This window comes from Aulonocara stuartgranti, assembly GCF_965226115.1.
Source record: "Aulonocara stuartgranti genome assembly, chromosome: 17".
NCBI classification, from domain to species: Eukaryota; Metazoa; Chordata; class Actinopteri; order Cichliformes; family Cichlidae; genus Aulonocara; species Aulonocara stuartgranti.
In genome coordinates, this window is record NC_138953.1 from 18269542 (window position 1) to 18293759 (window position 24218).

At 42.4% G+C, this 24218-nt stretch overlaps 1 protein-coding gene across 1 annotated transcript; it reads right to left on the minus strand.

The window, feature by feature from the left end:
* Positions 1-1587: 1587 nt before the first annotated feature.
* On the minus strand, positions 1588-23619 carry kiaa0930. Its single transcript, XM_082509725.1, has 10 exons — positions 22934-23619; positions 11699-11847; positions 9425-9529; positions 9262-9339; positions 9063-9164; positions 8574-8714; positions 8177-8365; positions 5959-6118; positions 5117-5272; positions 1588-4810 (listed from the first exon to the last, which is right to left on the minus strand). The coding sequence occupies exons 1-10, from the start codon at positions 23076-23078 to the stop codon at positions 4770-4772; spliced, it is 1266 nt and encodes a 421-aa protein (XP_082365851.1). The 5' UTR covers positions 23079-23619; the 3' UTR covers positions 1588-4769.
* Between the last annotated feature and the right edge of the window lie 599 nt (positions 23620-24218).

Below are 24218 nucleotides of genomic sequence, written 5' to 3' on the forward strand. Positions count from 1 at the left end.
TGAGGTAACACTTTCATGCTCATTCTTAGTTTTAGAAAACTCTTGCACTCGCTTCATTTCAGTGCAGTGATTTATTGAAGTGTAGAAACAAAAATGTAAAATACAGAATATAAGGCAAAAACAGTTTTGATGTAAGTACCTTTATTCTTCAGTCTGAACTTTGTCATCTCTGCGTCTGCAGGCTTCACAGCTCTTCTTTGGATAATTCTGTTTTACATAGAAACACAGAACTATCAGGTGTGTTTTTACTGCACTGGCAGTGTGTTTGGGATCATTGTGATGTTGCTGCTGATCAGATGTGTGTATGTTCATAATTCATCAGTTTTAATAAAGCTCACCTGATGACCTGTACATACTGAAAATGATTTCGATCCATCTCTCCATCAGAAGTTTTCCTCTGATTTTCAGTCCAGTTGTGTCATTTTCATAAGTCGCCTTTCCCTGACACTTTTTGTCTTTTGTTTGTTTTTGTCCTCCATTTGTCCAGTTTACTCAGCTTTTAAGGACAGTGCACATCATGTATTGTTTTCAGTTTGCTGGTGCAGAAATATTATGTCAAAGTGTTGTTTGCTATTTTAATCTAAACCAGTGTTTCCCAACATATAGGAACTACGGCACATATTTCACATTAACAAAAATGATAATAATCACACGGCACACCACCAAACAAATGTCACAAAATGCATATTGATAATTTTTCCCAGCGCACCAGCAGAATCGGATCGATTTCTCCCCACTATACCAGTTTTGCTTTCTTGTGACCACTACTCATGCTATGGGCTTATCTGGGTTGGAATTTTCTCCAGGACCTTTTTTTCCCCAAAAAATATTTATCTATTGCTATTACGCCCTGTGTTGTCGCACTCACTATGTAATTTCTTTGTCGCCTGTTTTACTGGCAGTTTGCAACCCATTTAATTAGAGCAGGAAGTTGTACTGCCCTCTAGTGGAAGAGAATGTAGTTGTTCTGCCCATTACACCGGTCACTTAAGAATCAGGTGGAACCAGATAATCTTCCACTGCATTTCATTTGGCAAACAGTGATCTAAACAAATGAGTCGTCTATTTCGTGTAGACACGTGAGTGAAAGGTCAGCGTTGTGTTTTAACACAAACACACTCCTGTGAACACTGTCGAGTATAAGACCTGGAAAAGCCGCCAGTGTCCAAAGAACTTTGAAAGACCTTCAGGAAGAAAAATGTAAAGAAACAGGCAGTGGTTCAAGACTTCTGCACACTACAGTTCCAGTGGTGGATGTTAACATGGCCAGTTGAGGTTGGCGTGTGTACAGTAATCCCTGTGATCCAAGGCTTCTAAGACAGTTTTTTTTCTACTTTTGGAAGGAAAGTGTTTTTTTTGTTATTTATTTTGGTGCCCTCATTACTACAGCCACACCTGGTCCTCGGCAGGCTTCCAAAAGCTGGTCAACCAGAAAAAATAGCTTTTGCAGAGGGTGTATTTAAAGGGGGAGGACCTAACACAGCATGTTTACACTGAAGGGCTTCACCACAGCTCAGTGTAACTGTAGTAAGTCCACCTTAATGACCTGTGACTGTGGGGCTGAATTCAGACGACTTGACATTGAGGTGTTTTTCTGCTAATGTGTATTTCAGTAAATAAATGCAGGAGAATGTACAGAGAGTCTGGAAACAAAGGAAGAGACAGAAACATGCACATTAAGTGTGTCTGTGTACAAAAGCTGTGATGGAAGCATGAACACGTCAACAGAAAGTTTAACAAACTGCTTCCAAAAAGGCTGTAAAAGCGTTTTACAGTGCAAACCGTCACAGTCCGTCAAACGTCTCTCACTTAAAGCGCTTGTTAATCAGCGTGGATACATTCAGCTGGAGATCTATAAACTACATCAAAAACACTGACACAAAGAAAAAGGTGCAATACGACACGGAGGAAAACACTCTGAGCGACGATGGCTTCATCTGAGAGCAAACCAATACTGATGACATCTGATCAATAACACCAACAGCTGATCTGACTCCACCCTCAAACCTGAAAACACCAGGTGTTTGTAGTACAGCGTACATGCAAATCATTAAAACCTCAAAGTGTATTCTTGAAAATTTTTTTTCCAATATCTAAAACTAATTTTAATAATGTAAGATGATAACATTACATCATTTTATCACAAACTTTGGATCAGAGTTGGAGTTTTTTCTCAAGGTACGACTTACTTTAAAAACAGATTCATTTTTCTTTGAAATTTTAGAGTAAAATTGCTTTCACTTTTAGGAGGTTACTGAGATTTTCTCCATTCAGGAGGTAAAAGCAGTTTTCTTTAATAAATGCCCTTAAAACTAAAATTTTTACTTACCTAGACTCAGTTCAATTTTAGCCCCCCTCCCCTCCTTACAGTGTTGAATTTGTTCCAGTTTTCTTAAAACATTTCTCAGCTGTAACTTTTTCCAACATCCAAAAAGATTAAGTTTTCACAGGAAACATAGAAAAAGGAGTCGCTGTGAGTCACACAGAGTGATTCTGATTCTGGTGTTCTGATGATGCAGGTGAGGAGCAGGTGACGCTTCGAAACCTGGGCTGGTTGGTGTGTCTAAAACGTCTCACAGGTGAGTTTAAAGAAACAGGAAGTGAAAAGAGGAGATGTTACACAGTCAGTGTGTTTAAGGCTTCGGGAGCTCAGAGGGACAAAAACCGGGAGTCACTTTAACATCAACAGCCGGCTGCTTCAGTTTCTTTTGTTCCCTTAAAGTTTCGTCTGGAACTTCAGCAGTTTTTCAAGTCTCGTCCAGTTTCAGCCGCAGGTTTGAAAATAAATCTGTAAAAAGTAAAAGCTGGTTTTTATAAGCTGCTTTTTTTCTTTTACCTTTTTTCGCTTTAGTGAGTCGACGTGAAAAGTCGAAAAAGTGATTTCGTATAAAGACGAGGACACGAGGACGGGGTCAAATACTGAATCATGGTTCAACAAGTCCTACTGAAATGATCCCAAACTGAACATGTCATCAGAATTAAAGCTGTATCTGTATTCAAACTCGTTTTAATTTGAACTTTAAAGTAGACTCAAAGATTTTGGACTTAAAATTTTAATTTTAGTCAAGTATTTAAATACTGAAATAATTTTGTGTAACAATTCATGAACTGCAATTTTACAATAAGTTTTATTTTTTTAAACTGAATATTTTTAATGAGCTTAATGAGATAATGCAACAGAAAGAAAACTCATGGCACAAACTTGTGAAAAATCTTAAGTTCTAAAGTTCTTTTTAAAAAATTTCCTTCAGCGCTGACGATAAATGCTAGTATTAAAAACACTTGTCATAAAGTTACCATTAAATGTTATAGACGGGTTGCTTTCAATCATACGTACATACAGACAAAAGTTAAAACTATTTAGTGAATACTCTGGAGTGTTGGAATAAAATATGAGAATTTCTTCATCAGGATTACTCAACGTTAGCCTTTATGATGTTGCACCAGTTAAAATAATTCAAGATTTCTCTCAAAATGACTTTAATAGATTCTCGTTTTGTTAGTTGGAAATTTTCTGTAAATTCAGTTTTATTCATATAATCACAACAAAAGTCGCCTCCAAGTGTTTCACACTGGAAGGTAAGACAGAAGTACAAATTTGTGAAAAACGCAGATATAATAACTTACATTTATAGTTTCACATCTTAAACTTATAAAATTCATTATATACAAAGAAATTAAGAACGCACAAGATGAAGTTGGGTCTTCAGCACCAGAACTGTATTTATTTTCTGTATTTTTGGTTCATTAGAACACATTTACTCAGAAAATCCAACATGAAGCGAGTAGTGTTTAAATAAAGAGTTTTAGGTTTTAGTGTCTGAAGGACTCGTTTTACTGTTTGCTGATCTTAGTGAATGACTGAGGTCTGAGTCATTCTGAGAGAAATCTTAAGCTGAAAATGTAACTATTCTTTAGATGCATTTTCTTTCAGAAGGGAAAACTTTCAACATAATGAACAAAAATGATTATTTTTATAATACCTTTTCCTGTAAAATCTTTGATGTCTGATAATAAAATTCAACAACAAATATAAATAAATATGAAATATTTCATGTTTTCTCTACAAAAACAGGGGAAAAACTTGAATAAGTGTTGTGAAAATGTGGGTCATGTCTTAGTTGAAAAAATTATCATTCTTAGAATTCTTTTTAAAATTGTTGTCTTTAGTTATAATCCTGTAAAATGATTATGACAGAATCCTTAACTGACTGTGTCATGTGACACATATCACATGTCGTTTGGTTTAAACTGTGAACTCAGTTGTACAGGTTGGTGTTTTATTCTGAAGTGAAGCGACCACTTCCTGTATAAGTCAGGTGGATTTGACCCCGCCGTTTCCTCTCACACAATCACTGTGACCCAGAATTTCACCCGTGGTGGAGTTTAAACAAGAAGTCCACAGCGAGCCGAACAGGAAGTAGGAGGCGGTCTCTAAAAGCTCGACCTTTAGTCAAGGCGTCTGTGAGAAAAGCAGCAGGTATTTACAGACAAAAACATTCTTCGCTCTCATTTCCGGTCAGTTCACGCAGAGGTCATGTGATCCTGACTCCGGGCCCATTTCCGTGGAGATGGCCGCAGGAACCGAAAGAGTCGGAGGCACTTCTCGGATGGCTGGTTTGTTCGTCGTCCCTCTGACGCCGTTTCTGCGTCTCCGGTTGAAGCGGCTGTTTGGTTGCGGGTCTCGGTCAGAACACCGGGGGCGCTGCTGTTGTCTCGGTGGCCTGATGCAGGAGGCACTTCGTAGTGATGCTTTGAGTCCAGCTATGCTATGTCATCAGGATCGGCTTCTGCCTCACCTCCAGGATGTCTGAAACACACAGACACAATAAATAACAGAGCGCGCACAATCCATCAGTGATCATCAGCACACATCTGCTGTCACTGACAACACAAAACAATGTTAATGATCTCCTGCTGGGCAATGAAAGACAAACATGATCCTGCAGATTATCCAAAGGCAGGTTTTATCCTTTATGTAACCCTCAATAGAATCAATATTATGAATTAATGAGACCTAAAATAAATTTAAAATGTCATTCTTTACTTCCTGCAGTTCCCGCAGTGTCCCTGCAGAGGGTAGTAGGGCACTGTGGTGCTGTGTGAGACCTCTGACCTGTGGTGATGCGGTGCAGTGGCAGGGTGACGTAGGTCAGGTGTGAGTACAGCAGGAAATAATCCTCTGCCCGGTTCAGTTTGAGCCACGAGCCGACCAATGAGCGCCCGGTGCCCGACAGCGAGCGCGAGCGGAGGTTTGTGGTGGTGTGAAGATCTGAACACAAAAAAAAAAGAAAAAAAAAAAAGAAAGAAATTGAAAAAAATGTTATTAATAAACCATTTTTGGTAATGCTCTTAAATGTTTTACAGAGTAAATTAAAGATTTTTGCCCACTGAGGGTTAAAATTCAGCTTTAAGTAAAACCAGAACATGTCATGGCGCCATTTTACACTTACTGTCATTAAATTCTCCAGCTGGGTTTCTTACAGAGGAGCAGGAAGTTTGCTTACTGGAGGTTCAAAGATGATCAGATATCATAGTGGCTCTGACCATAAACCATGCCAACATTTGATCGGGTAGCGTTTTTTTCCCCATAACCGACCAAGCAACATCCAGGAACCCAAAGTCTGAATTCCAGGACGAGTTTAGTTTACTGAGCCACAACCGCACAGGTTACATTTAATTAACTTTACTGATCTGTTTTGAGAACTCTAGGTAGCTAGTTTGTGACACATTCATGTTTCTGGATCTTTGATTACTTCAGGGGGAAAAGGAGATTTTGAACCTGCTGCTGAGAACTGCTGTATATTAGAAACGACTGTTTAATGATCTTTTATTAATGTTGTGTTATCACAAAGAGACTCACAGCTAACCTGATTAATAAACTGAATTAATTCAGGAAAACTTTACCCACACTTGTGGTGAGCGTCTCAGGAATGAGGCAGAAGTGCCAGTCTTTACCTTCATCTTCCTCCTCCCTGAAGAACTCCTCGCTGTCGTTGGCAGAGTGAGACTTCTTCATCTCAGCGATCCGGTTTCGAGGCATCTTGCGCCTCAGAGACGGCGAGAAGAAGGAGGGGCGGTTCTTCTCCGGGGTCGGAGGCGTGCTGAACGATGTCACCTGAGGAAGGACAGCAGGTTAGAGTCCACACAGGAAGTAAGATTTAATCACATGTCACCGAGACCTCGTTATACAGAAGTGAGACGGGGAGGCAGAAGAGATGTTTCACTGGCCGAAATCCTCAGTTGCATTTTATTCGTTTGCAATCCAACCTTAAATTCCCGATGTACTGTAAGTGTACGGCTGGTGACCAGAGCAGGGACACGAAATTCTCTAAAACCCAAACTGTTTGTCTTGTTGGGAAGTTTCACATTAATAAAGTGAGTCACATACAGAGATCGGAACCATCGATCGAAACATTTAAAAGCCCTAAAGGAGCAAATGTTTGGTTTTTTGTTTGTTTTTAAAAACAGGGGCACAAATAAACCCAAGAGGAGGGGCTCAAAGAAGGTTTCATAAAGGATGGCATCATCAGCAAAAAAGTATACTTTGTGTTCAGCTGTAAAGTCTTATTCAAGTAAAAAAATATATATATCAGAAGGCCTAATGTCGAACCCTGAGGGACATCTTACTCTGGAACAGCAGAGAAATTTGGCCTTTTCAGGAACAACATTGTGGATTATATATTTAATAAAACATCACAGGAGTCTAGGCTTTTCTGTCTGTGGTCCACAGGTGATCAGTGGTTTAATCTGCTGATTGTGCATCATTGTCCTGCTGGTGATGGTGGGATGATATGCAGCTTGTATTACAGAGACACAAGCCAACCTGAGCTAAAATTAATTAGCAATTAACTGTGTAAATATCCTAAAATTCACACCTGACCAGCACCAGATTCTTTGGTAATGAGGAGAAAGTTTAGCTGGAAATCAGCTGAAACGTTTTCTTCTACATCTCTGTGTGATGTCCTGATGTTCAGAGAGCTTCCTGTTGGAACGTCGGGCAGTTTGAAGTTTATTTGTGGGGAAGAGCTGCTCCAATTAAGCAGAGTAAATTTATTCCTTCAGCTCTCCCATCGCTCCTGTCCTTGTTTCAGTAAACACCGTCACATCCTTTGGTTTTTTGGTTCATGTGAATTTTTTTTTTTTTTTTTAATTATTGTTCAGATCAATAATCAAAGAGTGGATTCATGCTGAGCTCTCCTTCCAGCAGACGTCTCTGTGAGAGACACACCCGGCTGTTAAATGATGCACAGTCAGTCCAGCTGCATGTATTATTGATCTCGACCTGATTTCGTCTGAGCAGAGCTTCGTGCCGTTCGCTCGACTCACTTCCTGAGTTTTGGGGTTTTCTGTTCTACTTCTCAAAGATCTCGGACACAGAAGTGAAACCACACCAGTGGTTGCCCGAGCCGAGCAGGTTTTCATCACAGCTCTGTGATGGAGATGAGCTTCAGGTGAAGACCTTCAGATTTCATTTAAGAGGTTAAACTGAAACATTCAATTAGCTGCTGAGGGATTACAGTCCTCTGTTGTAACTGGACAATTCAATCAAAACCCTTTTAATGCACAGATGTGGAGATATGTGGGCTGTTCATTCACTTTTCTTTTTAATGTAAGCAGGAACAAAGGCCTGGACATGATTACAAAAGTGTCCAAGGAACTCTGATAGCAGTAAAACAGACTGTTATAAAAGAGGATGGATTGATTTTATGCAGAATGATCCTTTTATCACAACATAAAGCTAAGCGTACCATATCCACCTCTACTGTAAAGAGGTTTTATAGAGCAAGCACAGGCTTCAGTACAAGGTTCAAACTGTTTATCGGCCTCGGGAATGAAAGTGAGATCAGACTTCAGCAGCTCAAAAAGCAATTTAACTGTAACTCCACCTGCAGTGTTGTTCTGTGGTGGATGGTCACACGAGCCTCTCTGTGGTAACTCAGATTTCAACCTAATCACAACTGGTCTCATCCTCTGAAGAAAAACTTGGTTTGAGACATAAAGCAGTCCCCGTCCTCTCCACAGAGTATTACAGTAAAGTGCTTACGTTCAATCACATTTGAGGTCATGAACACAGCTGTTCAAAAACAAAACCTTCAAATCTGTTGTGGAGACATTCAGAGGAAAAAATGAAAAATCTCAAGACCGAATATTTAAACTGCATCTTCTCCCTCACCCTCTCGTGCATGGGTGACACCTGGTCCTCCTCGGTGCCGCAGGGGGAGGTGTTGCCAGTCGGCACCCTGCTGACGGCCATCTCGGCGTGACCTTTGCCCTGCGGCCCCTTCATCCTCACAAACTCCATGTTGTTGTACTTGTAGAAGCCGAAAGACATCCGCTGGGCCATCTTAGCAGCAACGCTCACCTGAAACACGACACGGACGTCAAACTGCTGACAGTTGATTGACCCATCACACCTGAGAGCTTCAGAGTCTGCAGGTGTTCTTAGCCCAAGTGTCAAGACTTCATAAATGTGAGCATGCTAAATGAGAACACATTCACACTCCTGTAGCATGTTTCTGCTAGTGTAGTGCAGGTGTTCATGTGTGCAGGTGTACGCTCTGGTCTCTAACCCGGTTGTCGTAGACCTTCTTGAGCGCCTCGTAGCGGATCGAGCCCTGGAAGATGACGCCCTGGAAGGTGTTGCTCTTGTCGCTCGCCACCAGCTCCACGCACACCATCTCGCCCTCACCCACCGTCATGTCACTGAACACCTGCACAAACAGAAGGTCACATGACTTCACCTGCAAATGTCCCGTGTCTTTCTGTGCGGCAGCAGAAACATCGACTCGTGACTGTGGTCAGCAGCGTTTCCCTTGCCTTGGAGGATCATCGGTTTCTGTCCCAGCACGAACTCTGCTGCTTGTGGCGGTAAAAACGCTGCGCTTGTGCACAAGCTCGTTTTTAAAATGGGCCGAGAGCTTTTAGTCACGCTTCATCAACTAATCTGCGCAGTCACCGCCCTCACTCCTCCCCCACCTCCCCTCCTCAGTGTGATAGCACTGTGAGCTCAGAGACGTTTCACCACAGAAGCTCTGCACGAGCTGAAAACATCCTTTTACCTCCTCAAAGTTGTCGATCATGAAGAAGATGTTGGGGTAGCTCATCTTGGACTCCTCCCCTTTGCTGTCCATGGCATGTTTACTCGGAGATGCGAACACTTCCTGTGAGCACAGGAGGGGAAATAAAATGAGACAAATCACGGGTGGGATGAGAGAAGGTTGGTGGCTTCATCAGCTCGAGCTGCTGCAGAGCGCCTACCTGACATTTCTTCTTGTGGATGTGGATATCTCCTGCGTCTGAGCGCGTGCAGACGGCGCACGTCACCACATAGTCCAGCTGGAAGAGGGTGCAGGAGTCAGGTTAGTGAGGACAACAAAAAACAGTTTAAAAGATTCTTTTTTTAAACTTTACTGCTCTGCACCTTCTGAAGGATGAGGTTCAGGTAGACGCTCTCCTCCCAGTCGATGTCGGGGTCACCAAGACCCGGAAGCTTCTTGGAGTCCCTCCTGTAGACCTCCACCTCCACCTGAAACACAGCACAAAGCCTCCATCAGCACCACGTCTGAACACACTTACCATCAGACTCAGCTCCTTCAACCTTACTTCCTCCCAGATTCCCTCTCCTACTTCCTCTTTTTCCCCATCCATCCCGCCTATACACATACTTCCTTCCTTCCTCCACCGTTTCCTTGCCCACTTGGTGAATTTCTCTGGTCTTGAGGGAAATACAAGTTTTCCACAAGCCAGCCTTCATATCACTCAGAAACCATTTAGAGCGTAGGAGCGGTCGTCATGGTTTCCCTGTGAAGCGCTTGTGTGTGTGTGTGTGGTTTTTATGTGGCCTCAGATCCTCCTGCTTTGACGAACTGAAACTGAAAAAGTGACGCTGATTCAGCAGAAACACAAAGCTCATTTCAGGTCAAATGACTCTAGTTTTCCATTGTGTGTGTGTGTGTGTGTGTGTGTGTGTGTGTGTTGCAGGAGATTATGATCCTGATTTCACAGCAATGCAAACTTCATGAACATTTTCTGACCTGAACGATGAAGCAAACACGTCACAGCAGCGTGACCCGCTTTACGGCAGCTGCCATTTTGATTTCACATCTTAAACCAGGTGCAGCTTCTTCAGTTTGATGTCATGAACCATTTCTGGTCCAGATGTTCAGTCTGACATCACGCAAACTCCAAGGGTTAAAGCGATTGAAGCTCCAGGCGTCCATCAGAGAACATGAAACCAATGAAGAAGAACCAAAACCCACAAATCCTCCAAAGGTCAAATCACACGTCACACACACTGATGCCAGCTGAAAGATCACCTGTAATGCACTTTTTGAATGATCAGAAGCAGAGGAGCTGGTGTCTGCTGCAGGTTGTTCACACTCGCACTGATGCTCACAGCTGGTTAAACTTACAAATGCTGGAAAAAAGTTCCTGAGCTTAAATAAGTTTTCCCTGGAAACATTACAAATGTGAAGGAGAAAGGTTCCCAGAGCTGTTTCTGCTCTGGGACAGGAAGCAGTGACCTGGACACAGCAGGGGGATGAAGGACGAACAGAGCCTGAGCTTATAAAATATAATTATGACGACCAGAGATGAAGAGCAGGACGAGGCTGAGATTTAGGGCATCATGAGAAATCTGCAGGTTTAAACGTTTGATCACAAAGACAAAAACTAAAATGATAATAAGTTAACCTCAGATTAATTTCAGTTACTGAGACTAATGCTTCTGTCTCATCAGCTGGTTTCATCGTTTTTCTGATCTGCTCTGTTTCAGGTTCTGTTCCTGTGACTGAAGCTGCATTCTTCAGAGGACAGAGTGATGGGAAGCTGATGGCTGCTGTCGCTGCCGATCATCTCGCCGGCTGTTATGGCGTCTGCTGTCTGTATCGTCTGATCTGCTGTTAGTCTGACTGACAGCCACGGACGCTGCAGTAAAAATGAACCACACTGTCCACCTGCGGGCGAAGCCGCTCTGCTGTAGACTCAGATAAATCTAATCATCAGATCTGTCAAAGGCCAGAGCCACGGAGGAAAGTGTGAGCACCTCAGAGAGCAGGAAGTCCTCTAGGGTCTTTTCAGGGTTGATTGTGGGAAAGATGTAACCACTCTGGGTCGGTGCTTTGGATAACCGAGCCAACGTCTCAGTGGTTAAAGTTTAGTTCTCTGATTTTCCTTTTTTCTGTCACATATTCTGCTCCTGTGGTGGACAAACTATCATAACCACATCCAAAATTTGCAATATGTCATTTAATGGGCCAAAAACTCACAGGTCAGGTGCACCGAAGGTAAAAATACAAAAAACTACAAATAAATAAAGGAGACGCCGGAAAGGGTCTGAAAAACTCTGCATTTTCACAATAAAAGTAGTAGGAAAGCTCAGGGCAAGGGAGCGATGGTGGGTCAAAGTCCCCCTCTGAATGATCCTCACATGAACACCAACGTTACACAACCACTGCAGCTCACAGGGAGCCTGAACATGGTTTATTTTAATGCTGCTCCACATCCAGACCAGCAAGCCATCTATTATTCACCAACAGAGACACAAATGCAGCCTCACATCCATCATGTCTCACCGCCTCATTCACGTTTCTCTGAAACCTTTTATTTTGGAATCCTGGCCCTCAGGCTCTGCTGGTGCTCTGCAAATGTCTGAAACGTGAGCGATGATGACTCTTTACATCAAGTGTCATGTCACCTTCTTGCCCTCGCTGTTGTCGGCGCTGACGTAGGAGAGCTTCCGGCGGACGTAGAACAGCATGTCGTCCTGTCGCGGCGCCCACTTCTCCATAAAGTACGTGGAAAACATCCAGGTCCAGAAAACGATGCGGTCATCTTTAAAACAGCCTGCAGAGACAAGAAACACAAGGTCAAAACAACAAGTCAGCAGGAGAATTCAGTTTAAAGCAGCTTCATGCAGATTTTTAAACAGTCTGTGGAACGATTTCTGAGTAAATGACTGGGATGGATTAGACATGACTGTCTGAGCATGCTCGCTGGCGCACACCACATAATCGTCCCGACGTCATTAATGACCAAATTTTACTCAAGTAACTCCATGTTTTATTCAATGTTACTGAAACTATCGCGACTCATGAGGAGGGTGTTTACGTGTTTTCCCATCAACGTTTATGGGACCAGAAGCCTTTAGGCAATCGTTGCCCCTGGTGCAGAATGCAGATTTAAGACCTAGAAGCTACGTCTATCCTTTACTTTTCTTGTTGCTTTGTTGTACACATGTATGGAATGGGCATCTTCCTGTTCTTTCCTTTCACAGTAAAAGTACTTGACATATGTGTGACTGCCCAACAAAAACCACTTTGACAGGATTCACGTTCCTTACTGTTGTGGGTGTTCCTGACTGTTAAGAGCTGCAGTGTGTAGTCAAGTACTGTACATACACCATTTTTCTCCACTTACGGTCCGAGTCCGGCAGTTAGAAAAAAGCCGACAGTTTATTTCATGCACATATTGCTCTCTCATGATATTTGCATAGCATTATCTAATTGGCTAACAGCTGTCACCAACTGTGACATGACAGATGTTTCAAACGTTGAATAACTAAATAAATGAATACATTTTGGTGCTGTGTGACATCACAGCGTTTAAAACGAAGGAAAGGCGAGACTAGAGAAGCCTGAAACACGTCCAGTGATTCCTACCTTACACTTACAGAGTGATCGGCTGCTCGAGGAAAAAATATTTGTTCTTCAACTGCTAACGAAATCTGGCCTCAGTTCAAGCTTCTTTATAAATTTTGGCCTTTCAGAGGAACAAAAACAGAAAAAGGGAAGAAACTATTCGGCAACAAGAGTTCCTTCAGCAAAAATACATGCATGAGCATTTATTTACTCATATCGAGGAACATAACAGACAGCCGTGACAGTTCAGTCATTTTTAATCCAACATCAGCACCGATCTTACTGATCTATGGACAGAATCCAGCAGCTGCTGATGTCAAGCAGCACACAAGTGGTATTTAGGACAGCAGTGCTCCTCAGAGGTTTAAACCAACCTGCAGCCACGGGAAACAATCAGATGATTAATTAACCAAACATCCAGGTTCAAGGTCTGCACTTCAATAAAAGCTTTAACTACAACTGTGACATCACGAAATCTGAAACTGTTCCACAAAAATTAAATATTAAAATAACCTTTTTCATTCAGACGGGCTTCAAAAACCCGAGCACTGACACTAAACCTGGACTTAAACGTTTCAAAGGCCTTTCCCTGTGAATATGGTGTCAGTGAGTGTTTAATGTCTGAAAGCAGCTCAGAGGAAGTGTGCTTTGTTCACACTCTGTCTCTAAAATCTATTATTCCATTATTCAGCTCCAGCTTTTGTTCAGATCCACAGTTATTTCTTCCTTATGACCAATAAAATCAGCTCATGCATTATTCACAGGCTGCTGGATTACTAGACACGCTTTTATTTTGAAGGATCAAACAGGGCCGAGTGTGAGAGGATACAGACACCAATCGATTTCATACTGACGCTCTGTGTTTCACTCGGTATCGACCCCCTGTCCTCCGTCACCCCGGGTTCTTTGCTACCTTTTTACAGGCCGGAGGCACCTGCCTTGTTGCTTAGCAACAGTTGTCAGGCAGTTGCCAGAGAATGACTCTGCATTGAATTAAACTTCCTGCGAGAGCTTCTCTTGCAGATAAACCTGGAGAGCAGCAGGAGAAGGTCAGCGGGTCAGACGGCTGAACCGGAGCCAATTAAGATTAACGCTCATTAGAGTTTTTGCTAATTTTGATTTAATTAAAGAAAACTGGTGAACTTTGATTCCTCACACAGTTTAACATGTTTTAAATTAAACACATCGATGCTGAGCTGTGTGTGTGTGTGTGTGTGTGTGTGTTCCTGTCTGTGATTGGCTCTTGTTGAGTTGGACTCTTTGTGGACCACAAAGCCACTGTGACACCACGCCACATTTAGAAGCCTCGGCGTTTGTATTTTAGCTGCTAACGTTTTGTGTTTTGGTGTCAGAAGTTATTTCTGACACCAGAAGCGCAGAAAAGAAGATGAGACGCCATCTAGGGAGGATCAGAAAGACAAACTCAACAACATTGTTATCCCCTATGTTGCCGGTTTATCAGAAAAACTCAAGAGTCTTCTTCAAGCATCACATCCCAGTGTACTTCAGACCCAGCTACACACTCAGACAAAAACTGACTCATCCCAAAGACAAAACTCCTAAACACAAACTTAGCAACGTAGAGCATGCTGTACAGTGTAGCAAGGAACGCCCAGACCTCTACATTGGAGAGACCAAACAGCCACTTCACAAATACATGACACAACATAGAAGAGCCAACTCGACGAGACAAGGCACGGCTGTCCATCTGCATCTAAAGGACAAAGGTCACTCTTTCGAGGATGCCAATGTTCACATCTTGGACAGAGTACAGATAGTTTGAAAGATGAGTGAAAGAAGCCATCTATGTACATTGTGAACGACAATCTTTGAACAGAGGCGGTGGCTTACGACACCAACTGTCTGCCATCTATAATCCAGTTTTGAGATCCTTGAGGCTCCAACAGCACAAACATGATCCAGAGGGCCAGTTCAGTGATTCCAATTAGCTGAGGTGGAGCCTAGCAGACAGCTAGCAGCTCCAGCCATCTGTGTCACCATCCACCCAGTCAGTTAAAGAGGCCACGCCCCTAATCATGCAAACTTTAAGCCCTAATACAAGTTATATTTGTTTCTGACTCCTGATATTACAGTCTCAGATAAACAATTACAATCTTCCTCTTTTCTAATAAATAACACTGTCATCTGCAAATAGTGACAGTTTTCTTACTATTCCTCTCTTTTACTTCCTCTTTATTCCTTGGCAAAAGTTGTTGTGAAGCTGGAACTTCTCTCTAGAAACCAAAACAGTTTGTGCATCAGGGTGTAAACATCTTTATTTCTGCTGTAAAAGTTTTAACACGGCTGTCCGCAGTTATTTTTTAGCCTGTTTAATGTTTAATTACCTTCTGCTATAAATATATCTATATTGTCTATTTTACCTCCCATCTGTTTAAAAAGTCCCCCTCTCTAAAGATCAGACTTTAAGATTTTATTCTGTTTCTAGATTTTATAAGTAGCGTTTTATTTTCTTTTGCTGTATATCCAATTAAAATTAAAATCAAATTCTAAATATTCTAAGATCAGTACAAAGTTAAAGGAGACACAGCATGACGAGGAGTAACCAACCCACATGATGTGGGTATAAAGCCCTTCCATGATGGTGTATTGGCATTTCATTAAATTTCACAGATATTAAATGAATTAGTTTAACTCTATGTCGGTCCAGGAGGATAAACTTCGTTTGCTTTGATTTGTTCAGGCTTTAATTTAATTTGAGATGAAGATGAAACCAGAGTAATTGTACAAACACTTCTTATGGGTTTAATTTAGAGTGACTGAGAGGACGAGTCTGAATAAACCTGCAAATAATGGAAATAAATGAATACTTATCACTGGTTCTGGTAGGTAAATACAATTTTTTCTTTTTTTTTCTTTTAAATGGTACTTCTCATAAATAAACATCTCATAAAGAACTGACATGGCGATCGTGGCTCAAGAGTTGGGAGTTCGCCTTGTTATCGGAAGGTTGCCAGTTCGAGCCCCGGCTTGGACAGTCTCGGTCGTTGTGTCCTTGGGCAAGACACTTCACCCGTTGCCTACTGGTGGTAGTCAGAGGGCCCGGTGGCGCCAGTGTCCGGCAGCCTCGCCTCTGTCAGTGCGCCCCAGGGTGGCTGTGGCTACAATGTAGCTTACCATCACCAGTGTGTGAATGGGTGGATGACTGGATATGTAAAGCGCTTTGGGGTCCTTAGGGACTAGTAAAGCGCTATATAAATACAGACCATTACTGCAGAAGTAATTAAGCTTCTCTGATGACAAGCACCCCAAGATGGGTGTTTGTGGTCTTGTTGTCTAGCCTCTCCGAATTACTCATGTTTAACTCTGCGCTCCTATAAAAGGACTAAGACTTCCTCTGTGGTGTTAGTACCCGATGTCAGCAGTCATTATTCAGAGTTTACAGCTGAAACTCAAGTGTGTGAATTAATGTTTAGGCTGCTGCTTAAAGCTGTTCACATCTCACACAAGTCAACACCTCCAAGCTAAGGCAGCAGCCAAGCAGAGCCGCTGGCTGTAGAAAGGAAGTGACCTCTGGCCTTCATCCAGTCACGCTTGGCATGAGGGATGTTTTCCCCAGACGGGGGGTGAGTCAGTGAACACGACCTGCTGGCAACCCAAGCAGAAGAAGCTCCAAAGAGCAACAGGAAGCACTGAACCAGCCAAAAGAAATCCTTAACTCAGGCTCCAATATCAGGTAACTACAGTCAGAGTAATGACTCAGTAACTTTAAACCATGCCTCACAGCCAGCATAGTTTATTAAACCTCAGCATCTCATACTTGACCATCAGTCCTTTAATTTCTGGTACTTTAAAACGGCAGCTCTGCAGGAAGGACAAACCACATTCTTCCAGGGTTTTGATGACGGTGCAGCGTCAACTGTTGCCACACCTTGTGTTGTTGGCTGTTGTTTTAATCACATGTGAACACCAAACAGCCCAGATTTTGCATTTAAGATCCACCTATCATGCCAGAGGTGTAGCTGTTTACCAATATCCTTAAATATCCTCGGAGTATTTGCTGTGAAACTCTGGAGCCCAGACGACTGTGTTTGGGATAACTCTAGAAATCCGAAAGGTTCCTAAAACAAAACAAAAAAAAAAAAAATCATCTGAGAGAGCAAACCCTGAACCACTGAAAACCTGAACAGAGACCAATAAAGGCTCCATACAACCTTGTAGTGACTCCAACAATACCTAAACCACAGGTGTCAAACTCCAGGCCTCGAGGGCCGGTGTCCTGCATGTTTTAGACGTGTCCTTGATCCAACACAGCTGATTTAAATGGCTAAATTATCACCTCAACATGTCTTGAAGTTCTCCAGAAGCCTGGTAATGAACTAATAATTTGATTCAGGTGTGTTGAAACGGGGCGATATCTAAAACCTGCGGGACACCAGCCCTCGAGGCCTGGAGTTCGACACCCCTGACCTAAACTATACCAAAGGCCTCCTACAAGAGAACTTGAACCACATATAGACCTAAAGGAAGCACCTACATTTTCTCTAGAACTCCTAAAACTACCTATTGAATCACATTTATAATTAGAGCCAAAGGATTCTTCAAACCTCCCTAATGGCAACTCAAACCTTCTTTCTTGCCGCTGGAACCAACAAAAGTTTGACTACAATTGTCTTGAAATCTTACTAAAACCTCCTAAAGGAACTAACCACGGCAGGTTCAGGATATACGAGATCAGCCTAGTTATGGTCAGATGCAGAAGACTGAACCAATGGTTCAGATCAGGAATGATAATGACCACTAAATGTTTTAGAAGACCAATGCTGCGACACCACATAACATGCCACTAAAAGACTAGCATGTTTCAGTTTCTCCTGATGACAACGTAAACCACCTAATGGATGTTAAGGACCTCTATTACCACTCCAACCACCCAAAGAATGGCCAAACTTACCCAGAGAGCCCCCAGCTCTCTTTAAATCCCACTAAAAAGTTGTTTTTTTCCTTTGGTGTGATAATTGTTTGTCCAAAAAAGGTTTCTCCTGTAAATGAGATATTGTGTCTCAATGGGAATACCTGTATAAATCAAGGTTAAATTTAAAAAAAATATATACACACACACACACACACACACGCACACACACACACACACACGAATGAAAGAAAACCAGCGCTGCCTTACATCATCCTGACTGAAAACCAGCATGTTCAAACTTTTTGGGGTCTTCAACAACTTCTCATGACATATGTCGATGACCCTGCTGAGTCCCATATGAACCACTTCTGCTGACATGATCATGAAAATCACTAGCTACCACGCATGTCATACTAAGCAGTCCGCATAATCGATTAGATCAAGTCTTTCATGAAAAGATTTTATGACAGAAACTGTGACCATGTCTGAGTGTGACATAACCCCACTTGCAGATCCCTGAAATCACAGCTTCACACTGCAACGAAGGTGAAGATGATGACGTCATGAACCAGAGAACAGTAAAAGACAAAATCATCTCGTGAAGGCTCACTGTAATGTATGAATTACATTCAAGGAAATGTATTCTGATTTGAGTCGAGGATGAGTCAGCCTTGATGTGCTGAACAGTGTCATTTAGTTTAAACTCACCCAGGTATCTTGTTGTATCTTGTTATAATGTCACCTGGGCTTCAGAGTGTTGTTTAAAGGTGTTAAAGGCTCACAGCTGACTGAAGCAGAGTACAGTTCTGCAGGAGCCTCTGGGACGTTGATAAAAGTCCAGCTCTATTTATAGCTGCATATGCCATTTTAAAAATACATCAACTGTGTTATGAAGCCCGGCGCACTATCACTCATCATCTGAGGAAAGTGAGCTGAATCACCCCAAATCTCTCTGCAGCAGTGGGTAGAAATATCATGAGCCGTGGTAGGCCTGCTGCATTTTTCATGACAGTTATATAATCCTGTGTGATGTGCTTTCGAAGCTCCAGTGACCTGGATGAAAGGATGAACAAAGTGCACGCACCAGCGCCGAATGAACCAGCGAGACTCTCTGCAACGCCTGAGCCACTGAGGCCAAGTGTCTGAAAGTGCTTCGTAATTAAGCTCCAATGTACTTAAAGAAAAATGCAAATACTCACACCTACAACCTTTGACTGGCCAGCGCTCATTCTGCTCTGATACAATCTGCATGTCACAGATGTTGTACGGCAGCTGAGAGAGCGTTGGCGTACCATCCAGCTGAGCATCAGTATGACGACCACAAAGCTGACTTTGACGTGATGAAGCCAACACAGCTAAGCTTAGCTTCCTCTCCAACATTGGAGGCAAACCCAAAGCTGGGTGGAAATATTTGGAATATTAAATTAAAAGGTTACACAGACTGTGCTTTAAATATAATCAACATGTTCTTTCTGAGCGCACTGAGGGTCACTAAAGTCACAGTGGTAAGGAACATTTCCAGTGTCACACTTGTGTTTGCAGACACACTGAGTGAAACTCTTTCACACCAGCTACACGAGACCGCAGCAATCTTCTACTGACCAAAGCAGCCACAGGGAGGTTTGTTTTGCTGTCACCCTCGCTGAAACCAGCCAGTGACCTCAAGCAACCACTCACCAACGATCTGGGAAATACAGTTTTAAAGCAAGGCTCGGGAATAAATACAGGATTATTTTAAACTGTGAATCATGCAAAGCTACTCTGAAAATGATCCAAACAGGTCTGATTTTACTTTTTGTTAAACAAATTACAAAAACCTTTGTCTAGAAGTTCAAAGTTTACAGCCTTACATAAATTAAAGCTAAAAACCAATCGGCTAAATAAACGCAGCACTGAGATGTTTCCATTCGCTTATTAAAGGAAATCGACGGTAACAACTGGTCCTGTACATTAAACCTTTACAGTCTGGCTCCAACAGTCCACTCCACAGACAGACTGTACACAGCTTGGAGCTGCTGTGACGTCCTGCGGTCACACACATATGTGCACGTAGACACAAACTGGAGCACTTCAACCACCTCTGCGCGGACTCGGACTGCGGCCTCATTAAATATTTAGCAGGATTTGTAATAATTTGTCAGCAGAGAGCGAGTCACGGTCAGATCGGCGGTAACTCTGCACCACAGTTCCTGAAGAGCAGATCTCAGACGATCGATGGACGCTCTCACCGTTAGCGTCAGCGTGAAAGCTGCGCTGATGTCAGAGTATTTACAGCAGGAGGTAATTAAAGCTAAATCATTCATGTTCATCTCTCTGCCTCGCCTGGCTGCCGCTTCACTGCCTCAGCGAGTATTTATAGTTCAGACCGTGAATTCTCAAATAAGAGCTCGTATTCAAATTATACGAGCCGCCACCAACCGATAAAAAGCACCGAGGCGGTCTAATCGCCCTCCATGTTTTTCTATTTTCTATCAAACTTTCAGCAGCTGTGTTTATTCAGGTGTGGCTGCAGAATAATAGTCACACCCAGAGTTCTGAGCTGCTCATTAACCCAGCAGAGGTGCTGCCGGAGCTGACATCATGCCACTTGTCACCACACACAGACCTCACCTGTGTGGACTGCCCAGGTGGAGCTTTGCCCCAAGAGCTACGCTAGCTGCAATGGATTTATGCTCTTATTTTGAAAGTTCAGCCGCTATACTCAGCTCGCCTTTCCCCTTCCTCTCCCGTGTTTTCATTCAGCTGACTCTCCAGAGAGCCTCTCCGCCCACGGTCTGATAGTGATGGCTCAGCGGCGAGCTGGAGGACGTTTCCCCAACATGGAGGAGGGAGGCAGCTGGTTATCATTTCCTGTGAAGAGCTTGGCAAGTGAAATATCTGAAGCATGTTCAGCTCATGGTTTATCATAAAAGCTAAAATAAAATAAATTCTTACTGTGTAAACGAGCAAAAACAGAACTGTAAGCACATCCCTTAGGCTTTTAATGTGAAAAACCTCAGTTTCCTTATTGAGTCAGCTGTCGTGATTGTCAGCTGTGTGTGAGCTTATATACTCACCATGCTTTTAGCGACATCACCATGTTTTTGCGTCTGAGAGACTGATCCGAGTTATTCTGTGATCAGAGCAAAGACCTGAGTCACTGTCGGATCAGACCTGAGTCACCACCAGCCGCCTGCAGAGGAGCATCCAAGGACACGACAGAGTCTGCATGAAGAAACAGGAGCACCTGCAGCCCCACTGTACAGTCTTTACCGTTAAATATTGCCCTGTGTGACACCACAGGGGTGCGTGTGTGTGATACCGCAGGTGTCACACACACGCTGTGACGTATCCACAGACTCCTCTTCTCTACGATATTTAAGTTATCGATCGATTAGTCTGGAAACCTGCTCTTATTCAGAAAAAATAGATCTGTGTCACTGTAAACTAATCCAGAGTCTATTAAAAATTAGCTCAGTTTAAATAATTGTGTTTGTGGCCTTAAATATAAAACTAACACAGACTGACTTTCTCTCCTTGAGTTCAGCTAATAAACGGTCCACTGTATTATAAAACCATGAATAATGAAGTTGAAGCCACAGCCTTGAGGAACACGTAGAGTCAAACTGCATCAACTGGTTTCATTATTATTTAAGTTGAGGATGTTTCATGTGATCAACGCTCGAAGACCCAATGTTTAGTTTGCGATACTGTGCAGAAGTCTTGAGCCAAAACTCATTATATTTTGCTTTTAAGGAGTCAAGAGTTTCTGTGAATTTTTAAAGTGCTCTTAAACAGCAGTACAAGTTCTTCTTTGGACACTGGCTGCTTTTTCACTTCTTTTCAGTCCAGTCCTCGTACCAGAGCATTTCCATAGGATCGTGTTTGTTAATCCTCTGAACTCTGACCTGTGAATCATTCAAACATGAAAAGGCTCCAAATTCAAGGATGAACCAGTGCTGCAACTGCACATGATGGCCACCTGAGCAACAAATCATTTAATCATGTCTTTTATTACCAGATGATCCCTGAAACACTTCATTTCTTTAGTTCTGTTAAAGAAATGAGAATGTGCCAAAGATAAAACAGGTTAACATCGATACGATTTTTGTACTAACAAGGTGATTTTCAAAGAGCTGAAGACCTAGATTATCTCAGCGTGGTGTGTCCTAAAAAAAAAAAATAGAAAAATAATTTTATTTATTTATTTATTTTAAAAGAAGGAAAAGTGGACAAGTGAAGGACAAAAGAAGAAGAGTGAGGCCTAAAAACCATCTACAGCAGATGATCAGAATCTGAAAAGACCCAAGACCAGGCTCATCTCTGTAATGACAGGAGGAAATAATGTGGTCAGACCACAGATCAGCTTTCAAGCTCATCAGATTTGTACAAACTCTGATTTCTATTTAGTTTAATACAGTGGAAAAGAAAGAAAGAAATGAGGCCTGGCTCGAGACTGTATGATGACACGAAGCAGAGGTAGCACTGCAGTGTCTAACATTTGCTCTGCTCCTGGTGATGACAGTGAAGTTGCTGTGATGAAGTCATGTGCTGTGAACAGAGCTTCATTGATTTATCCATCAGAACAAATGAGCAGCAGAAACAGGCGGAGCGGCGCTCCGACGATGTTGGCGGCAAACGCAGGCCGGAGCAAAGATCAACTTTCATTTTTATTTTCAACGAGGCTCGTGACGAGGACCGGGCGACAAGGCAGTCACGAGGACTCGACACAGTCCTTGCAAAAAAGAGAAACATAGAGATGGAGGATCCACGGCAGCTGAGGTCATTACAGGAGACATTCAGGTCCTCCTCAGAAAACAGATTTCTGACCTTTGTGGAGCTCAGAGTTTAGAAAATTAACCATAAATGTCATTACATTAATTCAGTTATTATTTTTATTGATCAAAGCTGCCTTCAGATCATTATTTTATAATCACTCCAATATTTTGGGGCTTTTATTCTGCTGTAAAGTTGGACATTTGTTCACTGCTGGAGCCTCTGGTGGACACTAGAGGACCTGCAATTTCTTATTTAACATTGACAGTTATTTACTGTATTTTTAAAACTCCACTGTGCGCTGTGGCTCTAAGCCCGAACCCTGTTTGAACAGCATGTGCATTTTTAGACTTTTTTGGTTAACTAAAAAACCTTTTCGCACCTGTCTTTAGTTTTTAGTTTAAAGAAATGTCCACCAATGCTTAAACATGGAAACATCTGCTGGGTTTGAAAGCGAGGAGAGCACTGTGTTTGGGTCTTCACGGGGTCCCAACACCAGAGTACAGCCCCGGGGGCCTTCAGCAGATAGATCCAGCCCTGCTCCAAAGTAAACCAGACCCACAGATAAATGAGAGCCAGCCTGAAACACGTCAGAGGGCTCATCCCTGCTCACGGGAGTTCAGGTGCTGCCTGTGTGGATACGAAGAAGCCCGCAGACACTCACCGATGCCGCTGATCTCCTGTCGGCTGTTCAGGCGGCTCCTCTCGTCCGCGATGGCCTTCAGCATCTGCTGCAGGGATCCGTCCAGCTCCCCGTTCTCCTCCTCCGCGGGCCCGACAGCCTTACACAAACCGGGGAAGGACGCCATCTCCGAGCTGGGATCATGACAGTCCGAGCTAACAGCTTCCGACGGCCCCGGCTCACGGCTATCGGACGAGAATAAGCCCCCGGCTCTCCTCCTGATTTACCCCGGAACGACTGTCTCTTCGCGGCGCAAAGGAGCCGCCGGAGGTCAGGACCGGCGAGCTTTGCTAAGGTGCCCGAAAAAAGCACAGACAGGTCGGACTGCTGAGGGAGACTCCGGTCCTCCTGTTGTTCAGATCAGCTGGAAACACCCCTCACACTTCCTGTAACAACACGAGGCTCTTAAAGGGACAGGGCACCGCGACGGCGGGCACGCGCAGGTCGAGCGTGAGAGCGCTGAGGTGTAACAGAAAAATACGTACCGAAGAATTCAGTGATCCTGCAGGACCTGTCCGCCTGAACAAAAATACCCAAACTTTAGACGAATAAACAATAATAAAATAAAACAAACTGTTTAACAAAAGCTTAAATAAACAATAGAAAAAGTGGACAAATTTAAAACAAAACAAAATGTAAAACAAAAATAAACATGAATCAGAATCAGAGACTTTGTTAATCCGAGAGGGAAATTGAGCTGTCATAGCAGAAACTATACAACAAACATCAAGCACTTCAATAAAATTAGTGTAGAAAAATAGATATTGATGGATAAATATTAAGATAAATAGATAGATATAGAGGTATAAAGATAAAGATAAATATAGAAAATAAATGAATACAAAAGGATGTATTCATTCATATGTCGTGGTATACAAAAGTGACAGGGTGCATTGAGGTGTTATTAAATTTGTTCCAAATGACCGACAAATGTAAAAGAAAAAGTTAAAATATAAAACACAAGCTTTTAAAAATATTAAATCAGATTCAAGAAAAAAAAATTTCAATAAAGAAAACAAGAAATATTTAAGATACAAAGTTAAATTAAAATATATATTTTTGAAAAATTATAAAACGAAGTTTATAAAGTATAAATTTTGATAAGAACTAAAAACTATTAGATGAATTTTAAATTGCAACAGAAAATTCCAGTTATGACATTAAGGAAACGGTTCAAGATAATTTTCTTATTAAACTGGGAGCTGAAAATGAAATATATGAGAAATAAAATAATTAAATAAAGACTGCATTTTTTTCTTTTAATTTA